General features: G+C 44.9%; 1 protein-coding gene across 1 annotated transcript in view; it reads right to left on the bottom strand.

Annotated features, from left to right (window-relative positions):
* TNFSF11 (TNF superfamily member 11) overlaps positions 1 to 21,880 on the bottom strand; it is a 32,142-nt gene extending 10,262 nt beyond the window's left edge. The window contains exons 1-2 of the mRNA XM_058684265.1: positions 21,458 to 21,880; positions 14,363 to 14,530 (exon numbers count right to left, since the gene is read on the bottom strand). Of these exons, the coding sequence (XP_058540248.1) occupies positions 14,363 to 14,530; positions 21,458 to 21,688 (399 nt within the window). The 5' untranslated portion in view covers positions 21,689 to 21,880. The remainder of the gene's footprint in view (positions 1 to 14,362; positions 14,531 to 21,457) is intronic.
* Positions 21,881 to 24,000: the final 2,120 nt, after the last annotated feature.

The following is a 24,000-nucleotide window of genomic DNA, read 5'->3' as shown; positions in this document are numbered from 1 at the left end:
GGATCTGGTGCCTAGTACCTGCCAGCAACCTGGAAAACCTGACAGAAAGCTGCCTTTGTTTTTAAGTTTTTATTTATTTATTGTTGAGAGAGAGAGAGAGAAAGAGAGATGGAGAGAGAGAATCCCACACAGTGCTGAGCCTGACATGGGGCTCGAACTCACGAACCAGATCATGACCTGAGCTGAAATCAAGAGTCAGAGGCTTATAACCGACTGAGCCACCCAGGCGTCCCAAAAAAGGAGTCTTGACATCAGGAAATATGGTCTTGGAATTCCCAGGGTCTTCAGAAAATCACTGTCTCAGAGTGGGCTGAGCGATGTTCAGGGCTTGGCTGGTCAACCGCCCAAACTACAGCCTGCAGACCTTGGGCATGAGGGGCACCGTGTCTCCGGATGGAACACTGTCAAGCCCACTCCACACAGCAGGAGCCACTCGGCTTCGTCAGTTTTCTCAAGGATCAGATACTTTGCTACGTATATACCGACCACGGACCTTTCTTGAATGCCCCCTAATATTTTTAATTTTCAAGATTACAGGAAACCTTCTAAAGGAGCACTGGTACTCCAGCCCAACTGACAATTCCATTTGTTGTCTAAGCAGTGCATTTACATTTATTTTCACCCACTTTAGTCCTCTACTGCTGTCGCACTAATTAGAGTTAAAACGTGCAGTTCTTTATTCCCAAACCTTATCACTCAGACATCGCTTCTGGTTTCTTTGAATTCAAAAAGTTCTGATCATTTAATCCGGGGAAAACAGTACAAAGGATATCCCATCTCCTTTCCTCTGAACAAATTATTCAGATGAAAGAGATCTTTTTTAGAATGTTGTGTGTGATTTATCCTACTTTAAAGCCAGCTGTAAGTTAAAAAAAACAAAACAAAACGCACTCTCTGGATAAACATCCAGTGCATAGTGGATCATAAAGAAGTACAGGTAGTTGACGTACCTCCCAGCAGGAAGCAGGAAGTTTCCAAGGTGAGGAAGTCAGGCAGAGGGTCCTCCTAAGGTCTCAGGTCTTTGCTAAGAGCCACAAGAGAGAAGCCACCATCTGCTCCCCCAGGAAGACCAGCGATCTGCCTTCTCAGAAGACAGTGTGTTTAGCATCTATTACGTGCCAGGGACGGAAAGAATGGCCCCGTGGTTTCTATCAACCATCCATGACAACTAGGATCATTACCTATAAGCTACCAAGAAAACTCACACGAATGAATGAATTTATTTTAAGGTCACGCTGTAACAAGTAGGCTTTTCAGCAAAATTATGCATTTTTAGATAAGCGTAATTTGGACCTAAATTATGATAGCTTCATTTAACCCTTCAAAACAGGACAAGAAGGAAAGCACAATTGCTGGTAGGCAGCCAAAGAAATTGCAGCCAAGTCAGGGACGAAAGAAAGCCTCTGACATACTGCCACCTAGCGGACGCCGTCCCGCATTGACAAGCCTGGGATGCCGCAGCCAGGCTCTGCAGATTTGAAATTGCTGTCGCCCCCGCTCCAAAGTCTAAAAACAATAGAGATGAGGAGATTTCACAACATGTTTTAATCTTCTCATTGTGGTATTTTCCTATTTAGACTGCAAAACTCAGTTTCATCTTTGCTGTCGGAGTACGTCTGAACAGACAGGAAAACAACCGATACAAAAAAAAAATTTTTTTTTAATTTCGACTTTTATTTCGCTCATAGACAAAATGTTGTGATTTCACAATTTCTCCTCCAGGAAAGAAAGCGCACAAAGGATCAATGTGATTGTGTAACTGTGGTCTCTAGGATTGCTTCTTTTCAGCTTCTCCCGAGCTCAAGAGCCAAGAAGCACCCAACCCAGAGTGTGGCAGGGTAAATTTGAAGAGTACAGACCGTGTCTTCAATCTGATGCAACAGCCTCTTTCAGACATCTTCTAACATATTTTAGGGTCTTTCACCAAACCTGGGGAGGTGGGAGACATCCCAGAACTGGCTCAATCTTGACAGTCAAAGCCACTTAGGAGAGATTACACTCCATAAGAATAAATACAAATACCTATGAGTATTTTCAACTCCTTTGGGTAGTTAGGATTTTGCTCCAGGTAATTTAAACATTTACAGCAAATGTTCAGCCCGCCTTTGAAAACTCAGTTGGACGACTGCCCCCAAACAAGACTTTGAGAACATTCCAATCCGACAGTGAATGTTATCAAGTTGGTCTCATTTGCTTGATTGCAGTGTTTTATTATCTTACAAAATGATACAAGTAGATTTCAGCTCCCACCGGAGGACATTCCTAGCTTTAAAGATTCCCAGAAAAGGTCAAGTTGCTGGAGGCTGGGCTTCTCGGACTGAAAAATCCCACCTGTGCATCGTGCTGTGAATTGTGTGATCCGCGTGGTGCCTGTCAGTCAGAGCACAGAAGAAGCAATTTGTACGGCCAGATGCCTCGGAAACCACTGGCACCAGCTCGTAGCTGGGGTCTCAGGTGGGGACATCTGGCTGGTTGAACAAGGATTTAACACCCCGTTTGCCAGATATAATACAGGGTTCATACACTTGTTAACATATGTAATGCGTTCATTTTAACATCTTAATGATACCCTTCATGTAATTCTTCTCCAACCTAGTTACAAGAATGGTGTATTCATCAGCCGAGTTAGCACATGAATACAACACATGGGTTGTTTCTGAAAATGAATAGGTTTCCTGTTCCTGCAGAGAAGTCCTGCAGGCTTCCGCCTCCCCTCGTGAAGCGCTCAGAGATCCATCCCCTTGGTGCCACCAAGTACAACTGCCTTCCTTCAAGCTTTCCTCCTTTCTCATCAGGATTACGAGAACAGCCTCCTACCTCTCTGCCAGGCTCTTGCTTTCCTCCAACTGATCTCTGCTGCTGGAGCAATCCTAAAGCACACGGAGCAGTATGTTCCCTCTCTGAACATCCCCCCCCCCCCCCGGGTGCTGGGCACGGACCTCGGGGGCAAGCCCACAGGCCTCACCTGGGTTTACAAGGTCCCGTACGAAGTCCTGGTGACCGCTCTGTGCTCTCTTGCTACTCCTCCCCGGGGCCCCCAGACCCACCTCTGAGGCCACTCGGGACACCACTGGTGCCAGCCATGCAGAACTACTTCCAATCGGTCTCCACCGAGAGCATCCTGCCCTCCCTTCCATACAGACCTTGTCTCCAAGGGCTCTCCCAGAGAGACACGGCTCACCGTCTTATCAATAGCTCTTTATCCGTAAGGGTTTTATCGTCCATGTATTCTTGGTTTACAAGGTACAGAAAGAATACCCAGCTGTTGTGCACCAGCTAAAGAGACAGAATTAGTACGGGTGTCTCAGCCTCTTGCTTCCCCCCCCCCAAAGCTCACACCGACCATAGGATGGGGGAACACGTTATACGCACCTGGATGGAGCGGGGGGCCCCTTAGTTCCTTTGAGCTGTCAGTGGTAACAACAGTCCAAAGATAGCCTCGAAGCAAAGAGCTTTAAGAGCAGGATCCCTTGAGTGTTGCCTCAATACACGTTATGAAGGGTACGGCACAGCCCATGCTCCTCACCCTTCAGGTCCCAGGACAATGGGAGAGGAGCACGGGGGAGGGGGAAGGGCAGCTCTTGACCATCCCCACTGGGGACAGGGGGAGGAGGACCGGTGAGGGGGGCAGGTACACGGGGCGTTGGGGTCACCAATCCTGAAAGGAAGGGCCGTCTCTGATGTATTTGTAGTTCTACATTTTGATCCCCCAAATTACTTATTTCTTAATATAAACTACTGATTTATAAAATTCACCCAGGGCCAAAGTTTACTCAACACGGATTCTATCCACAGCCCACAGCCCCGGCACCCCACCTCTTAACCGCCTCATTTGTTTGCCTCCTAACTAAATCAGCCACCGCCGTCCCCGCGACCACCTCTGGAAATTCTCAGCGAAGAACTTTACCAAGATGTGGGCTGGTCTCCTCCTCCCACCCGAGGACAGTCAGCGGGGGCTTGTTTCTCCCGAAAGAAATCTGCTGATTGGAAAAGACACATCTTTGCAAACAGATAATGCTCTCTCCCCACCAAAGGGCTGGCGAAGAGCGTGCCCTTGTTTTCCTAAAAGAGAGTGATGCTTTCCTGGCAGCGCACTGGCTATGCTGGGAATAGAAAATTAGTTTTTATTGTTTAACCTTCATGGTTTAAATGAGGAAGCTTCTGCTACAGTTAAAGGTCCCCTAGGGTTTTCATAAAGTTGCCTTATGACAGCAATATTAGTCTTCATAAAGAGCCCAATTTCAAAATGTCTTGCACTATGGTACTCGTTTACAAAGTTTAATCGAAGGGCCTGACAGAGTAACTGCTGTGTAGCATCTTGGGCCAACCCTGCTATTTACCATGTCTCCGCTTTCCTCTGCCACTTGAAACAATAATGCCACCTTAACACTGGCAGAGCTTTGACATTCACTGAGCCTCGTGTCCTCGGAAGAAGGCGAACCCACACAGACCCTCCCCAAAGTATCGGACGGCTAGGAATGCGACTCCGAGGGGCACAGAGGTCCCGGGCCAGCCACTGCGGACAAATAAGGCCAGGGAGGAAGGGGCGGGGTGGCCAGTCAGGGTCCTCCAGCCTCAAGGTCCTTTAATGTGTTCACGCCCCAAAGGTCGAAACTCCTCTCTGCAAGATGCAGGATAAGCATCAGGCTCAGGAGTGACTCCCGGCCCTTTGCGAATCTTCCTGAGCATGCGTAATGTGGCCAGCTTCTGGCAATATCAAACAACTAGCCATGTGATGACACTAAGAGCAGGGATGAGCAGAGCTCACTCACTTGTTCATTAAACTGGTTCTTCCTTCCACTGGGCACCTACTGTGTGCCTGTCACTGGGGAGGGAAACTAAACATCACACAGCCCCATCCTTGGAAAGTTCACGCCATGCTCCTGCAATGGATGTACTGAATGACACGGGTGAATAACGAGGCCCTGGGCGAGCACAGGAGAAGCTCCTCACCCAAAGGTGGGCAGGCGGGCATCAGTAGGGGCCTGCTTTAGCAAGTAAGGACTGTGCTGAAATTTGAAAGACAATCAGAGAACTAACTACACAAGAAAGGCCTGGAATAGCATGTAAAAGACTAGGCGCAAACACCCATCTTTCATTCATCCATCCATCCGGTCCACAAAGTTTATTGATGGCCGCTAGGGGCCAGGCATCCTGTGCGGTGCTGAGGATGCTGTGTTTCTGGGACAGATACCATCTGTGCCCTCACTTGCCTTGGGTCACAGCAGGGAAGTAGAGTGGGGAAGGGCACAGCTAGGTTAGGGAGCTTCTAGCATTTTACTGTGGCGGGGCCTCTGAGCACAGGCTGAGCACAGAGTGATGGGACGGCATACAAGATAATGAGGCTGGAGAGGCAGGGGTGAGAATGAGGTTTCCAGAACATAAAAGAGTTTGTGTTATGTGTCCAGCAGCTCAGACTTTATCCTGTTGGTTTCAGGGGTCCTGTAGGACTACAGGATGGGGTGGCCACTTGCAGTGACCCACGCAAGAAACAATGACAGCGACACCTGGGTTAAGGTGACAATAACAGTGACTGGGTGGAGAGAGGGTCACTGAAGGTTTTGTAAGGAGGCAGAACCCACAGGACAGGGGCGAGACGAAGAGTTGGTAATGGAGAGTGTAAGACCATCTTCTGGCTTGTGGTTGGGGTGATGGAGATGATGGTCTGGTCCTTCACCATGAAAGGGTTCGATGAGATAAGAAGCAGGTACAGACACTGAGAGGAAGAGTTCCAGAGTCCACCAAAACTTTCTGATGAATATGAGCCTCATGTTTTAGAGTCATTATCATTTTTACTCCTATCAGCACCACCACCATCACCACCCAAGGTTCTCAAAAGGTAAAGATTAGGGGCGACGGAAGCACCCTAGTGATGAGGAAGCTAGGTGCAAACAAAACTTTCTCGGACCCGAAATCTCAAAAAGTTCAAGCAAACCTGTGTCATCATTTTGGCTACAGACTGCTCTCTGCAACTTTCAAAACCCACCTTTTCCACCACACAGACTTGTTCCTACTTCTCAAATATAGTCACTTAAATTCACCAAAGGCTTCCCTGTACCCCAGTGGCTCTCACCTCTTCTTAGGATGCTATCCTTGTCCCAGGTGCTATCTCCGTTCCCACCCCGAAGCCTTCTTTTAAAGACAGGCCAGCCCTTTCCAGGGGGGATTTCTGAAATCACAAAGTCTACTCCTGAACTACCAACGCTTCTCATTTATTTTTTTAAACAAGGTCCCCAAGTGATTCTTAAGATCAGGCAGGTTTGGGAGACTGTTCTAGGGAACATCATTCTCTCCAGTTCCACAGGTTATATTTCCCCCAGGATGAGCCACTTTGGGGGAGCAACCCAATCTATCCTTTGCCACTTCCCCTTCCAGCCAAGGACCCTCAGTTTTATTCATTTCTAAAACTGTAGCTCAAGATCCCAAGCCACAAAATGAGATGCTGTCTTCCAGGCACGTCTTTCCTTACCAACTCCAAATATCTTTTCTTCCATCCTAGGGTACTTCTAGCACAAAGATAGGCCCACCTCTGCTGGTGCCACTCACTGTCATTTCCTCTTGCAAACTCTTCTACCTTTTGCCCTGGGTCTCCCTGAGATTGAGCACACCATAGCCAATAGCCTATTGCTGGCTACAAGGCAGTAGATGGCCTTGGTTTTGTAGGAAAATTCTGTGGGTCTTACTTCAGCTTTCCCATAACAACAGCTTTCATAAATGCTAGATATGATTGGGGTCGATGGAATTGCAGTTCCCAAAACTGTTATGGTGTAGATGAAATCCCATTGGAAAACCACTACATGACTAACATCTTGATTTGGGAACACCAGTGCCCCCAAACCCCAAGTTTCCTTGTGGGTTTACAAGAAATTTTCTTGGGATACATACATACTCATATACAAAGGCAAAGCGATAATGAATGGGGTTTAATTTTTCCCCTTGCGTTTGTTATGTGTGTATTTCACGAAAAAACCAATTCAGATATAATGGCTATATAACAACTGTCATGATTACAACTTCATAAATATTTAAGATCTACTCAAATTTTAATTGATTTCTTATGTACTTTAATTTTAAAAGTGCAAATAGTCTTCTTATAATAATTGACATAGGAATTCTAAAGGATCACTTCTCTATTTGGAGAAAACAACCATTTAACCTGATAAACTTTTTGGCTTTAATGTTCTTGAATCCATAAAATCCACTAAAAACTGCAGATGACAGTCAAGGTTCATTCAAAGATCACAGATCTTTGGCATAGCTGTATATGCCTAAACAAACCTTTGAAAGTTCCTCCATAAGATGCATGCTGTTAAATCTACTTTTAAATTTCTCTCTCTCCTGGAATCCAGATAATCCTAAAGTACTTTAACTTTTAGAAAATGAAATCTTAGTCATTCAAATTTTTCATAGATTTATGTAACAAAGTCAACTCTGCTCATAGAGTGAGCCCACTCCTGCCTAAACAGGGTTTAGTGAGTATCGGAGACTGGTCACTGTCCCTTAGAATGAAGCCTCTCCTCTTCCCAGTTATGGGAAACCCCCTTCCTCAAGCCTGGGTGCAAATGGCAACTCAGCTAGAGACGATACGGTGCAGCCTCCCTTGCAGCAAGATGTGGTCGTATGAGTAAGTTCCAGCCAACAGGATCCTGCTAGAAGTGACGGCATATAAGCTCCCAGGGACCACATTTGCCTTCTCTCTCTCCCTGGAAATATCAACAAATGGAAAAGCCAACCTGGACCAAGAGATGGCAGGTATGGAAGGCACCAGCTGAGGATAGGGGAGCCTCCCTGCTAGCCCTGGACTGCTCACCCGGATTATTGCACAAACTTCTGTCTTATTGAGTTATTGAGGGAGGGTTCTCTTTGTTACAACAATGTAGACTGTGCTACATAACAATGACTATTTCCTTAGGGATCAAAGCCCTGAAAATCCGTGGGTACACCATTCTTCTTTTTTAAGTTGATTTATTTATTTTGAGAGAGAGAGAGAGAGAGAGCATGAGCAGGGGAGGGCCAGAGAGAGAGGGAGAGAGAGAATCACAAGCAGGCTTCTCACTGTTCAGCACAGAGCCCGAGCCAGGGCTCAGTCTCACAAACCATGAGATCATGACCTGAGCTAAAGCCAAGGGTCGCACGCTCAACCAACTGAACCACTCAGGCACTCCAAGGGTACACTGTTCTTAATATGAGGAAACAGTTTTATTTACACTGTGAATCTTACAGGAGATGAGACCAAATATGCACTGATACTCAGCGAATAAAGTAAGAATTCCAGGTAAGAATTAATTGTTCAATAATGGTGGTTCTGGTTTTACTCCCCATTTTCCACTAAGCTTTTGGAAGCTCAAAGTGGCTCAGTCAGTTGAGCGTCCCACTCCAGTTCAGGTCATGATCTCAGAGCTTGTGAGTTCGAGCCCCATGTTGGGCTCTGTGCTGACAGCTCAGAGCCTGGAGCGTGCTTCTGATTCTGTGTTTCCCTCTCTCTGCCCTTCCCCTGCTCATTCTCTCTCTCTCTCTCTCTCTCTCTCTCTCTCTCAAAAATAAATAAACATTAAAAAAAAGAATATGCCAACAAGATAGTTTATTGGTAGTCATTATCATCTTTGGCTTTTCTGCAATGAAATTAGAGAGTTTTATAAAATGATACTTAAATAAGAAGCCAGAGCTGTGTTTTCAGTTCACATTACAGGCCTGCCTCTAGGTAGTTTATAAGCTATGGAAAGGCAGAAACCTGAGGAAAGCATGTCTAAAGGAAGAAGCCTAGACGGAGATAATTTTCAACAAAAATTATCTGTATTACTGTATCTGTGTTGGAGCCTTATAGCCTCTGGCTATAATATTAATAATCATCCATTATAACATTGGTTAAGACATCAGATAAGTGAGAACCAGGCTACTAACACTGTGGCTTTATGAGTTGGTCGATGACCCATGTTTATTTAAAAATCTTAGCTCAGAGTTCCAGGAGTCATTTATCATTTATTTGTTCTTTCCCTTCATTCTTGAGACTACATTATGTGTGACGTAGTCAAAGGTGAGCAAAAGAGCTGCACTTCTTGTCCTGATGGAGCCTGTACCTTCGTTCCACGACCTCTAAACACTTCGGATTATATGGCTTTTTTGGGGGAAAATGTCTTAATGCTCCCAAACACGGATATTTATTAATGTAAGTATTAAATAAAATAGTCCTGTATATTAGGTACATTATAGAATAGTCACAGAAATGTTTTAAAAGCTAGTATTAAAAAATCCATATACATGTAGGGGGCGCCCGGGTGGCTCAGTCAGTTAAGCGTCCAACTCTTGATTTTGCTCTCCGCTCATGAGCTCGTCTCGGATCAAGCCCCACACTGCGCTCCACACTGAGCAAGGAGTCTACTTAAGATTCTCTCTCCCTCTCTCTCTGAACCTCTCCCCCACTCATGCGCACGCTCTCTCTCTCTCTCAAAATAAATAAATAAATAAATATTTAAAAAGAAACCTTAAAATAAATAAATAAAAAAATAAAGTCATATATGTGTAAATCTTCATGCTGCCTTCCCACATCGGGGGGCGAGGGGGGGGGGAGAGGGGTTATCTTGAATGCACTGAACACCCCACATTAATCTCTCTCCTCCATATCATTCTTTCAAATACTTTTCAAAGTAAGTTTCGGGATGGTTTTTCACAAACAGGTACTCAATGGGAAATCGACAACTGGACACACTAAAATCGAAAGTCAAGTCACAGCCCTGAGTGCTCAGAATGTACATTTAGTGCATACACACGTGGTTTTCCACGGGGACCGGCCGGGAGACCTAAGGACCAAGGGCCCCCGCTCAGACCCGAGCTCACCACTCCACTCCTCAGGCTGGCAGAGGCCAGAAAGGCTGCCAAAGCTGGAAACAAGAATTGCTTTATAAATTGGACACCATATTTGTACTAGTGTTTTCTTTATTGTCATAGACTGTTATGATAGACTTTGTAAATTGTGGTTGGTAGAGCTGGATCGCTAAGAGGCTTTCAGAGTTCTGTGCTAAAGGGGAAAAAAAGCCAAGAAAGCCCAGCCACAAACAAAAAAAAAGGGAGAAAAACAGCATTACTTGTCTGACCAAAGACAGGCTAGGTAAACACCGCTTTTGCACACATATAATGTAATATTGTGCTTATGTCTAGCATTTGTTACCACTGGATGGGTTGATCTTTCAATAATGATTGCAGCCTCACATGTAATTTTCTTTTACGGGTTCACTCAATATCTATGTTAGAACTAAAACTGAGATACAGACCTACTTATGGACGCCTGATGCCTCCATTCTATTTTCAGCATTGGCAAGAGAAATGAGAAGTCTGATTATTTTGGCAGGATGTGGAGAATGTCATATTAACCAATAATCTTCATCAAAGGATAACACAGCCGGCAAATCACTATTTGGCGAAAGTAAGAGAAGGATAAGTCTTGGGGTACAGGAGAAGTTATGGCAAAGTGCCTAGCACGGTATGTGCACTTAATAAACGTGGCTTGATTCTTTTTTTTTTTAATTAAAAAAAATTTTTTTTACTTTATTTTTGAGACAGAGTGTGAGCGGGGGAGGGGCAGAGAGAAAGGGAGACACAGAATCCGAAGCAGGCTCCCGGCTCTGATCTGTCAGCACAGAGCGCGACGCGGGGCTCGAACCCACAGACTGTGAGATCGCAACCTGAGCCGAAGTCGGACGCTCAACCGACGGAGCCACCCGGGCGCCCCAAATATGGCTTGATTCTAATCATACGGTATGGAGAACACTCATCTCCTTCCTAAACAGTCTCTTGTCTGGGGGAAGAAATGGCATTTTCCACCTCCAAACACACATTGGTATGTTATGACGGCTCCTTACTCTTTAAAAAGGATTGTCTGTGTGTAGTGTTATTACCCATGAATAATGGGTAAAACCTTATAGCACAGCAACAAAAAATGTGCTATTAACAATAAAGTTCTACTCATCCTCTGAGTCATACTAATCTGTAAATACAATGCAAACTGTGTGCCTTTCATAAGAAGAGTTGATCATTCTTGGCTGCCCACAAATCTTTCTCTTTTGGCTTGCCAGCTACTGAAGCGCTAAGATGAGTTTTACTTATTTGGAACGAGGCACCATGTCTCCAACAGGCTCCTAAAATAGTGAAAATTCTGCCATTGTTGCTCATTTTAAGTACAGACTGGCTTGTCCTACTATCTAGGCAGTCACTTGGAAAGCTCAAAGGAAATGGGACAGTGAACAGGTAAGTTCTGAGGGGGCAGCTGGGGGCAGAAAAGTCCACCGGAGCTGCGGAAGGCGTGGGACTGCCAGAGAGTAGCCATTGGCCACCCAGTACTCTCTCCAGCTGGGATTTGTTTTCACCTTGGACATGAAGTAAGGCTATCACTTTTCAAAAATAGTAAACAAATCCTCCCAGTACTAGTTTTGAATAATTCAAACAATGCCCACTTATTTAAAACAAAGTTATATTATACTAAATTGAATACACACATTCACACCTCCAGTAAGGTCTACTTTAAGGTGTTTGGTCTCTTTCTCAGGTCAGGACTTTGCATAGTTACGTCTTTACCTTGTAAATACCCACGTAGAGTTTTCTACTTTAATCTCCATAAGCTTTGTCCATGCCTTGCTAAGTTTATTTTTAGGGCTCTTTAAAAATTACAAACGGAATCTTTCATTTGTGTTTTCTTTGTCTTTCCTTTTTTTTTTTTTAAGATTTTATTTTTGAGCAATCTCCACACCCAATGTGGGGCTTGAACCTGCAACCCCAAGATCATGAATCACACGCTCCACTGACTTAGCCAGCCGGGTACTTTTATATTTTCTAATTCTCCTGTTTTGTGTTTTCTAATTCTTGTTTGAAATAGGGACAGCTAGTGATTATTACTTATTAATTTTTACAAACTGATTTATTTTGTTTGCAGCCTTTTGGTCCTTTTGAATTTTCCCAAGTATACAATCAGCATATGCAAATTTTGCCTTTTCCATATCTGTGTGTGTATATTCACATATGCTTTCTGACTTCATTCTCTTGTATAATTACATTAGCTAGTATTCTGAACAATGTTAAATAATGCGGGGACACTAGGCATCTTTGTTGTGTCCCTGACTTTAAGAAAATGTTCCTGTTTTTCATCATTAGCTACCTTTTAGTTTGAGGTATTTAGAAAAACATCAAGAATCCATCTGGTTCTGTTTTCTAATGGATTTTAAGCATCAGAAATAAATGCGAAATTTTGTCAACCACTTCTTAGTATCTACGAGATGCTAATGTTTTTCTCTTTTGACTGGTTAAGATGAACCACACTTGGATTCTCCTAAATAAATGTTAATGCTATCTGTTCTTCTTTTTTTTTTTAATTGTTTTTTAAATGTTTCTTTATTTTTGAGAGACATAAAGAGACAGAGCATGAGCGGAAGAGGGGCAGAGAGAGAGGGAGACGCAGAATCTGAAACAGGTTCTAGGCTCTGAGCGGTCAGCACAGAGCCCGACGCGGGGCTCGAACTCACAAACCATGAGATCATGACCCGAGCCGAAGTCGGACGCTTAACTGACTGAGCCACCCAGGTGCCCTTATCTGCTCTTCCTAATATTTTTTATTTTCAAAATTATCATGGCTGATCTCATTCTTCCAGGAAAACAAAACAAAACAAAACAACCTAAGGATAATTTTTAAGAACAAAGACACCTGTGAAATTAAAAGCTTATCTCTTCATTGTAAGGAGTTACAATATAAGTCAGTTCACACACAAATTAAGGAGACAAGCACTTACCTAAGCAGAATTACCTTAATTAGGGGTTTGGTTTTTAACTAATAGATTACCCCCTCGTACATGTAAATCATTGTTTATAGATAGTTTGCTCAACATTGGGGAGATAGGATAAAAAGCAAGCCAATGAAAATAAAACATAAAATGAAACAAAAATATGAACAGACTAACTCTGAAAGTAAGATGCAAACAGAATCTATAAAGATCATGTTTCATTTTTTTTCTTCCTTTCTTTTTCTTTCTTTTTCTTTTCTTTCTGATGCATGAAATAATGATGCGAGTTGGAAACTGGTGGTATCTTAGATTTGACAAAATACAGCAAATATCAGCTTTATGGGTCACACAAAACAACTTCATCTCCCTACTTCTACCTCCGATACACTCTTTTCTAAAAATGCTATTACTAGGGGCATGTGGGTGGCTCAGTCATTTGAGCACCCGACTCTTGATTTCATCTCAGGTCATGATCCCAGGGTCGTGGGATCGAGACCCACGTCAGGCTCTCAGGCTCTGCGCTGACAGCATGGAGCCTGCTTGGAATTCTCTCTCTCCCTCTCTCTTTGCCCCTCCCCAGCTTGCACACACGTGTGCACACACTTTCTCTCTCTCTCTCTCTCTCTCTCTCTCAAAATAAATAAATAAACATTAAAAAAATGCTATTTCTCTATTGGAGTTTTTAAAAAATAAACTAAATTAAAATTCAATTTAGATTTAAGGAGTTTGAGACCTTCAGGATTTACTCGAAGATGATCAGAAATAGACCAGGGAGCTGCAAACTAGAGACTGGGATATATGGGTACATGTAAGAATCCACACGGATGTGCATGCTAGAATTCACTGGAGTCCCTGGGTTCTCCCCAGTTTTTGGTGGAGTCAGTCCGTAAAATAATTCCAAGGCTGCAAAATTCTCGAGTGACTCTATTCAGAAAAGTAGAACGCACAGTTATGACAGTTATGACAGTGTTTGTCACTTAGAGCTGTCGATGTAAGAGAAATCACTGGTCTTCCCCAACCCCATCTCCTCCCTTCTCACCCAGCTCTCCCAGAAAAAGAGAAAATGGACGCAGTTTCCACCTTGGGCACCACATCAGCTCCTGCTCTGCTCGCTTTCCCTCCTCACCCCAGATGACAACAATGGACCAGTTACAAGCATTTTTAACAGAGTCCTGGATCAACAGATGTGGACCAGGAGAGTCTGCCAATACAAAACCAAATGTAAAGGCAACAGCATACGCTGAGGGAAAGGTTTCCAGGGCGGGGAATTCACACTAGCAAACTGACCCATGGACCACCACAAGCTATCTTTGCTGTCCTTCAGTGTATGGCTTTAAATGCCTCCTCTTAGAAAAGAAAAGGAAAGGAAAGAAAGGATAGGAAAGGGACGAGTCTGTGCATGAAAGTCTCTGGTCACTATAACAAGCCACTAACAGCTTCAAAAGAATTCTGCTCGTCTCTTCAAAACAATTCTCTTTAGCTCTTTTACAAATGATTAAAATGAAAAAGAACAAAGTCAACAGCACTTAGCCAGTATTAATTTTCAGCAATAGCAGGGTCAGTGCAGGCCCTTGACTCAGATCCTCATATGGACTCACCTTTTGTACAGCTGCCCGGAAGGCCTGTTTAATGCTCTTACACGAATCAGGTATTAATTTTGTGTCTTGACTCTCCAGAGTTGTGTCTTGCAAATCTGCGTTTTCGTGCAGTTTGAAAATTCTATTAATACAGTGAGTGTCATCTTCCGATATTCTATTAGGATCCATCTGAGGGGAGAAGAAAAAAGACAGGATACAGAGAAATTATCTTCGATCATTCTGCTATTTCATAAAGTGTGGCTGACTTCAGGACACAAAATTCACTCTTGCAAGAGTCTTTATGTCCCCAACAATTAATAATTAATACAATCACCCTCGGTGTTGGTGAAACATTGACTTCTAATTCATTTTTATGAGTAGCTATGATTCACAACACAAGTACACACGTGTGATCCATGGGGAAATTATTAAAATTGTCTGGCAATGAAAGTCCTCATAGAAGGAAGGAGCATCAAGGAAAATCACACGTGGTCAGTGCAGGTAGAGAAGTTTTTGTCTGTAAGTCATACACAGCATTGCTAGATGGGATGATGAAACCCACTAGGATATTCAAAGCATGAAGCTTACGAAATTAACACCATCTTTAGCCACCATGTTTGGCCTTTTTCCGTAATCAATGTATATTTTTTAATCAGCCAAGGAAAGAGGGAGAAATCCATTGCCCAAAACCTAAAGCCAGAAGCAAATTTCCCTTTTTGTTGAAACTCTCAACATTTCTTCAGCTGGAGTAGTACGTTTGTCAGGGGGTGTGTCCCATGGGATAAGGAGGGCTGCTTGGGGCGAACGGGCTGTAGGGACAGATGCTGGGGAGGGGACATGCTAAAATTTCTACAATGTAAGGGACTGTCCCTCCCAAAATATCCATCCCCCTTGAATTGTTAGCTGGTTTTCTGTCTAAACAGTTCTTCAAGTGTTACTCTTCTCTTGAAATTGTCTCCTCCTGGGGCTCTAACGAGCCTTTGTAGCGGTTTCAGCTGCCAGGTAAAGGGTAGAGAGCATTAGCCATCAATTGTTTAAATAACACTTGCTTAATTTATTGTCCTCTTCTTTCAAAAATTCAAGGTGTCTCATGAGCATTTGCTTATTAATAGGTATAGACTGGATGAAAAAAGGAAGAATTATAGAAGTTTATAATATGAGCTCCATCAATTAATACCAGGTCTCTCATTGCCTGATTTGCCTTTTTTAAAGTAATCAAAAAGATGTGCAGGTTTACTAACCAACCATCAGACATAAACTAGAAAGTACTCTCTCCATATCTGAGATTCTCAAATGAAATAATAAGCCTTCAACAAATGTGCAGCCACCAATACAAATTTTATTATTTCAGTCTTGCATATATAATAAGGATTATCTATGATCCTGGGAGAGGTGTCATTCATGAAGCAAAACTATTTGCAATCCATATTTATTTTTCGTATTTTCTTTAGAGGCGCCGGGGTGGCTCAGCCGGTTAGGCGTCCGACTTCAGCTCAGGTCACAATCTCGCAGTTGGTGAGTTTGAGCCCCGCGTGGGGCTCTGTGCTGACAACTCGGAGCCTGGAGCCTGCTTCGGACTCTGTGTCTCTCCCTCTCTCTCTGCCCCTCCCCTGCTCACACTTTGTCTCCAAAGTAAACATTAAAAACAATTAAAATAATAAGTACAGATCAGAATATGTGAGTTTTTATATAAGGAAAGCTTTTCAATTGCACTTTTTTTAAAAAGCTCACTCTTGCCGATCAGTTTCCCACAAAATCAGAGAAGCCTGGGCAGCTGATGTGAAGGGTCACTCGGTTGAGACCTCAAGAAAGAAGAATGATGCCAAGACCTAGTTGGCTCGCCACCAGAAAATCGCTGAGCTACAGGAACAGGGCGGTGTTAGTGGGGAAACGCCTGGGGAGCCTAAAACTGGTTGAGCTCCAGACCTGCTGACCAACTAAGTGCCATCACACAGAAGCCGCAGTGACGGATGCTGCCTCCACTTCAAGTCCAGTCCAAACACCTGTAGCTTCACGGGCTCCCCTGGAGCTCGTTAGAAATGCAGAATCTCAGGTCCCTGGCACACTGCCTGGGGATCTGCGTCCTAACTAGACCCCAGGCCCTCTCGACGTACGTGAACGTTTGACCAGAAATGCTTTCAAATACCAAACGTGCAAATACAGATGTTCTGCTATTAAAATGTCCCAAAATTTCTTGGACACGAATTTTTTTTTTTTTTTTTTTTACAAGTCATGCCGGCTGGTACAAAAATATTGTGACAGTAATAATGGTTAATGATTCGATGCAAAGAAATGTAACACAAAGATTTTGTTCCCTCTCTCTGAGCAAGTCTCCACACCCAGGTGCCACCCTCAGCCAATGGAACCCACATCCCTCAGGGTAAGAGCCAACTGGCTCTCTCTGCAAGGGCTTCGAATGTTCAGCTGAGAACCATGGTTCAGAAGGTAACACAAGAGCTAAAACATAGATCAAAGCGATCAATTGTTTTCCCAAAAGAAGTGACGAAAGCATGGCATCGTTCATTTTGATAGAGTCATTTATTTTGTTTACTTCAGTTTAGAGCATATGTTAGGAATGTCTTGTTCCAGGGTCTTGTAGCCCTCCCTTCCCAGAAATGGAGACCAGGAGAAAAGAGAGGAGTTGAGGTGTGGGGGTGGGCTGACCACACACACCAGACCAGGGTCTCTGGTCTGGAGTCTCTGTGCTGGAAAGACTGCTAGCAAGGGGCGGGATTGGTGCCCAGAGCTGGACACCCCAGGGCTCATCCAGTGGCTCCAGCAACCACTCTCTTACCCCACACCCTCTCTCCAGACACCATGGTCTGGATAGAGAATTTGCGCGACTACATAAAAAGTGCTACTTTTTAGCCTAGTTTAGCTACTCCTTAGCTTACATGTTTGCAAATTTCTAGCATCCTGAATCATCTGAAAAGCTTCTTCAGCAAACGACACATGCAGGGCACTGGGCTAGATGCTGCCGATAATGTAGTGAGCAGAACAGGCAGTCTTTACCTTCTTGAACTTAACTACACTCAACAAAGGAACACAGAAGCTCATCAAAAAAAAAAAAAAAATCACAGTGAACTGGGTTACAAATGAATTCATTATACCTAGAAATGTCTGAACACATTATATAAATCTTGAATATCTGATTTAAGAGACTTATAAATGCATTTACCAGATAATGTAGTTCATATGAAGTGAGACTCTTTAAAAAAAAAAAAACTTCCTAGAAATGTAATCATTTGTAGGGTTAAATGAGGCAGGATGCTTGACATTTGTGCTACTTTGTTATGTTTTTTCAAACAGGCGCCTGCACACCTCCACATCAGAGTTGCGGTAGGGATTGCTCCCTTGTTTGGGTAACAAACAGCCAGGGAGGTTGGTGTGCACACTGGGGTTTGGGGGAAGGAGTTAAAAGGGCAACAGAGATTGCGTTTTCTGAAAAGCTTATCTTGTAGCTAACCTCCAAACTTTGAATATGGTTATGTGGATTAAAAGAAGAGAAACAAAATGCACATAAATTTTACAAGCAACTTTTTGCAAGGTTTTCTTCTTCTCCTTTTTCTCCTTCTCCTTCTTCTTCTTCTCCTTCTTCTTCTTCTTCTTCGCAAACCAAAGTATGAATACTATGTGGTAAATATATAGCACAAACCACATGCTATTTTTTTCTTTGGCAATGTTGGTAGAGGAAAAGCCAATCTACTCTAGATCTAGTGCTTTTTTTTTTTCTTTTCAATCTGGGCACAGGCAATCTGCAAACATCCAGGAGGCTGATTCATTTTTAACTATTCAATCATGAGTTGAGAATGGAAAAAACTTTTTAAACTCACTGTAATTTTTACACTATTCTGGGCATTCTTCTCAAATGCATTTAGGGGCACCTGGGTGGCTCAGTCGGTTGAGCGTCCTACTTTTGATTTCAGTTCAGGTCATGATCTCGTGGTTGTAAGACTGAGCCCCTCATCAGGCTCAGTGCCGGCATGGAACCTGCTTGAGATTCTCTCTCTCTCTCCCTCTGCTCCTCCCCGCAACGCCCCCCCCCCACACACACACGCGCGCGCGCGAACTCTCTCTTTCACTTTCTCTCTCAAAATAAAATAAATAAATGCATAAAAAATAAAAATAAAAATAAATGCATTTAAAACTAAATTCTACTTTTTTTTCTTGAGGAATTGCATAGCTACCCTGTCCCCACTTTAAACAAAAACAATAAAACTGGCTCCTTCTCATTTTTTACTGTAAACTGCAAACATGTTACTTGATACAAAATGATTTCATTCTAATTCAGAGGGATTCAGAAACCCCAAGTCGTTGACACCCCCAACTTTAGTGGAAATAAAAAAAAATCTCTTATTTGGTACCAAGTTCTAACCTAAAGGAGCTGATATGAGTAAACATGTTAAATCAGTGACGGGTCAAACGGAGTCTATTCTCTTAGCTAGAACTTTGAAAGAAGGCCTCAGGCACACATAAAAGGAGGAAGAATTGTAGAATGGACTCCACAAACCCATCACCCAGCTTCAACAATTATCAACCCATGGCCAATCTTTTTTCATCTGTAGGAAACCACTTCTCTACCCCTAAAGCTCCCCACTTATTATTTTGAAGCACATTCCAGACATCTTAGCATTTCACTTGTAACTATTTCAGAATGTATCTCTAAATAACCAGGACTCCTTTAGGTATCAGAGGTAGATACTATAACTCAGTAACTTCTTTCCTAAAGAAGATGCCCCTTTAAAAATGCAGGACGGGGGTGACTGGGTGGCTCAGTCAGTTGAGAGTGAGACTTTGGTTCAGGTCATGATCTCACAGTTCCTGAGTTCAATCCCTGCATCAGGCTCACTGCTGTCAGCACAGAGACTGCTTCAGATCCTCTGTCCCCTCTCTCCTTGACCCTCCCCCACTCGTGTTCTCTCTCTCTCTCTCTCTCTCTCTCTCTCTCTCTCAAAAATAAATAAACATTTTTTAAAATGCAGTACAAAATGAGGTCCAGAGTAATGGTTAATATATTTTGCATAAGTCTTTAAAAAACCCCAATCTTTATGGCATTTAGGAAAACTGTACTTATGAAATCTGATGACATTAAATCTCCAAAATGAAAATTTTCTAGCTGGGCTTACTAATTTGCATGGTTTTGTTGTTGTTGTTTTGTTTTGTTTTGGGAAAAATGGGGTTGAGAATTTCACTATCACCCATGTAATATCAAGACTGCTAAGTGAAAATGAGCGATCGTCAGACAGACCCTTTGGCCTACCAGACCATTGCCATTCTTACAGCAGCAGGTCACTCTTTTGTACATGGCCACGCCCATCCATGGCTCCCACCAATCTGAGCTGTTGCTGGTGCCTGAGCTCATTCATTGCCTACTGCTCTCTCAATGCTTAACACTCACTTCACCATTACTGCTACGAAAATGCCATGTCCCTAAGGTGATAGAGAAGATAAAACGTAATAGACAACTTGTGCAGTCCCATCCTTTTTCTGAATCGTGCTCTCGTGTTTGACTAAGAATTTTAAGTCTTTTGTTAATAGGTCTCTCTAATGCCTGGCACCACGTGATGCACACAGTAGGTGGAGATTGCATGCTGAATTAAGGATTCTTAACCCACACTCCACAGCATTTAATAGTCTCATCTGCAGTGTAGGTACTCAATATATACAGACTTTACATGTGGGGGTGGCGGGAGAAAACTGGATGGGAAAATGGGTCATTCTCCACTGTAGCAATACTCTGATGAAAGAAAAAGCATTTTCCATCACTTCCCTATAGGTGGGTGTAATCTTTATAGCAAAAGTTGTGGGCTTTTTTTTTTTTTAAAGGAACAAATATCTTAATAGGTAAAGATTACTTGTATTAATATACAAATACAAGTGTCCTGAAGTATGGCTCATCGTATCTCCACCTTTGTTTCAGTAGGTAAATAAAACTAGCTCTATAAAACACAAAACAGTGGATAATGAATATTAAACAAAAATCCCAGGATTACAAATAATGGAGTTCAAGACTCTGGCACATGTCAAAACCCATACACTCCAAGCAATGCCATATTTTGATGCGTCCCATTTGGTTTGGTAATCACCTTTGAATCTGAAAACCAATGAAGTCCAAACCCAACTCTCTTTTCCCATAAAAAAAAAAAAAAAATGCACAGTCAGCCCTCCACTTCCTCTGACAAAGAGTTCACAGCACCAGACAAGAACATTTGAATGAATCCAACCAACTGCACTGCAATTTCCAAGAAAACACAAGAGCATAAACCACCAGAAAGCATAATATTACAGATTTACCCCTTCCTTTCTACTATCTTTCACTGCAGTTCCCAGCCGTCTTTCTCATCTTTTAGAAGTTTAGTTGTCTGCTGGATTGTAGCGAGGCTGTATCAGGGGTGAGAACCTCACCACCATCACGCACCCCTGGCTTCCTTCTGCCGCCCACCTTAACGGGAAGGCACGTGGTGCTCCCCTCTTCGTGCCCCCAGGCGCGAGCGGAGCCCGGGTCCTGCCACCAGGCTTCTCCGCCCATCTGGCGCCTTGGGCATCCCCCCGGGTGCTCCAGCGGCTGCCTGCGGTGCAAGCACCGCGACCTTCCGCTCTGCGCTCCCTTCCAGCCGAGCGGTCCGGAGCACACCTGCAAAGCAGCCAGCGCCGGGAACCAACCCCTCCAGGTGGTGGGCGGGAAGGGACAGGGTTGCGCTCACCCCCCCCCCCCCGCCCCCGCCCCATGTGGACGTAAGTCAATCCTTAGCTCCTAGTGAGAAATGCAAGGATTTGGGGTTGGGGTGGGTGGGGAGTGTGCAATCACCCATTAGAGGTTAGCAGCCAATGCTGCGTCGCGGGGGAAATTCAAACGCACCAGGTCGGGACGAGCGAGCCCACGCTCCGCTCCCTGCGGGGCCCAGGCGGGCGCGGAGACCCGAGGCCCGCGCGCCCGGCCCCGCGCGCCCGGCCCCGCGCCAGGCTGGCCCCGAGCGGGGCGCACCCTCTTTAGAGTCCCTTTCCCCGCCAGAACTTGCAAGGTCCGGGGAGCCGAGCCGATACGACGGCAGCCTCAGTTTCCCACCTGCGCGGAACGGGCGAGGTGGGCGGGCCCCCGGGGAGGCGGGCACTCACCTGCGCTCTGAAGTAGAGGAACAGGGCGACGCTGCAGACCACCTGGCCCAGCCCCAGTCCCAGGAAGGCCACGAACATGGAGCGCGAGGCGGCGGCGGGCGGGTGCGGCGCGGGCGGCGCGGGCGGCGGCGGGGCGTGCAGGGGGCCCTCGTGCGGGGCGCCGGGGCCGCCGCCGCCCATCTCCTCCGAGCCGCGCAGGTACTTGGTGTAGTCTCGGCTGGCGCGGCGCATGGCGTTCGGCCCGCTGGCTGCGGCGTTCGCCTCCCTCGCTGGCTCCCTCCCTGGCTCCTCGGCCCGCGACCGAGCCTAAAGACCGCGCGGAGCCGGCGCGGGGCCAGGCGGGCCTCGACGTGCGGCGCTCAGAGCCGGGCGCTGCTCGGGGGGCGCGCGGGCGAGCGGGCTGGGCGCCGGGCTACCCCAACTCTTATAAACCGCTGGCGAGGGCTGGCCCCGGGAGCCAATCAGCCCCGGGCGAGGCTGCCTCTTCCACTCCCACCTCTGGCTCCCCTTCCTTCCTTTCTCCCTCCCTCGCTTTCTTACTCGCACTGAGTGGCCTCCTCCCCATCACACACTGAGAGCATAAGGCTGTGGGTTGCTCCGGCGGTGCCTGACGCCCCTCGCCCATTCTCAGCTGCCCCTCAGGGCCGGGCCAGATGCAGATAGTGCCTGAGTTAAGGATAGAGGATAAGGTGACATCACACACATTGCTCTGGCAGTTAGCATCCCTGAGCTTCAGTTTCTGCTAGAGGATGTAGAAAGTTGGACTTGGTGATCTCTGAAGTCCCTTCCCCCTCCGCTCACCCCAAAAGAAATTCACTAAGGAATATCCTTGAGGATCCTGAGGGTACAGCCTCTATCATGCTTCCAAATATAGGTTCCGAATTATTTTGACAGCCTTAGAAAACCAGAGCTCCCGTCCCAGATCCCTGCTTCTGCACCCTCAAAAAGTGGTTTTGAGTAAGGCACGTTTTGAATGTGGGAGCAGAGAGCCTACAGGCACCGAGCTTGGCCTACAAAAGGGAACCGGTACGAAGAGAAGGGTAGGATCCAGTGCGCCTCGTATACAGGACCATGTATTACATTTCCACAGGGTTCGGCACATGCCATTCCTACCGCGGGGTGGTTATTTCCCTTCAGGATCCTGAAGGTAAGAGAGGCAGACACGAAGATGTAAGGAACCCTGGGAGAGCTAATGCACCTGTGCCTCGGGAAAGATGAATGTTACACAAGGTTAAAGGTGTCGTTAAATGTTAGTTTCATTGCTAAAGAAAACTTCCCAGGGTTTTTGTAAAAGCCCCTATTTAGAATTGGGCGCCTTGGTGAGAAAATGAAAATATGGACTAGACTCACAGATTCTGAGGCGTCTTCAGCAGAAGGTAAGAGAAGGAGGTGCTGGACAATTTAGACACCTACAAAAATTCCGCATTTGTGGATGTTCTACATCTCATTAGTACTTTTTAGTTTTGTGTCCTCTTTACCATTCTGCAACGGGCACTCCTATAGGCAAGATTTATCACAAATCACACATCTCTAAGTTATTGAAGCTTGTGATCTCAGGTGAACACTTAGAACTCAGCACATTTTGAGGTGCCTAGGTGGGTCAGTCGGTTAAGTATCCAACTTTGGCCCAAGTCCTGATCTTGTCATTCTGAGTTCGAGCCCCACGAGGATTCTGTGCTGACAGCTCGGAGCCTGGAGCCTGCTTGGGATTCTGTGTCTCTCTCTCTCTCTCTGCCCCTCCCCTGCTCACATTCTGCCTCTCTCTCTCTCAAAAATAAACATTAAAAAAAAAAAAATTTAGGGGCGCCTGGGTGGCTCAGTCAGTTAAGTGGCCGACTTTGGCTCAGGTCATGATCTTGCAGTCTGTGAGTTCGAGCCCTGCGTCGGGCTCTGTGTTGACAGCTCAGAGCCTGGAGCCTGTTTCAGATTCTGTGTCTCCCTCTCTTTGACCCTCCCCCGTTCATGTTCTGTCTCTCTCTGTCTCAAAAATAAATAAATGTTAAAAAAAATTAAAAAAAAAATTTAAACCCCATATGTTCAAGAACTTTGTCTGTATTATTTACCTCTATATCCCCATTTCTTAGAACGTGGCCTAGCATATAGTAGGTGTGCAGTAAATGTGTCCCAGGTCCAAGCCACACTGGCTTACCTGATTGATCATGTCACCTAACAGGTCCCACTACCTCCAGACTTGCTGGCCCCTGAACACTTCTGCACCCACTGATCAGGATTTCCTTTTAAAGCAAAAAGATCTGTCATTTCCCTACTTCCAATCCTCTAATGGCTTCTAAATGTCGTTGGTATAAAGTCTAAACTCTTGAGATTAAAAAAAACCTTACATCGTCCTTCACTGTCTGGCTCAAGACTCCTTTTCTACATCAGTTTCTTTTTTTTTAATGTTTTTTTTTAATGTTTAATTATTTTTGAGACAGAGAGAGACAGAGCATGAACGGGGGAGGGGCAGAGAGAGAGGGAGACACAGAATTGGAAGCAGGTTCCAGGCTCTGAGCCATCAGCCCAGAGCCCGACACGGGGCTTGAACT

The sequence above is a fragment of the Neofelis nebulosa genome, chromosome 1, assembly GCF_028018385.1.
Source record: "Neofelis nebulosa isolate mNeoNeb1 chromosome 1, mNeoNeb1.pri, whole genome shotgun sequence".
Taxonomy (NCBI): Eukaryota; Metazoa; Chordata; class Mammalia; order Carnivora; family Felidae; genus Neofelis; species Neofelis nebulosa.
This window is presented reverse-complemented; position numbering and strand designations above follow the sequence as displayed.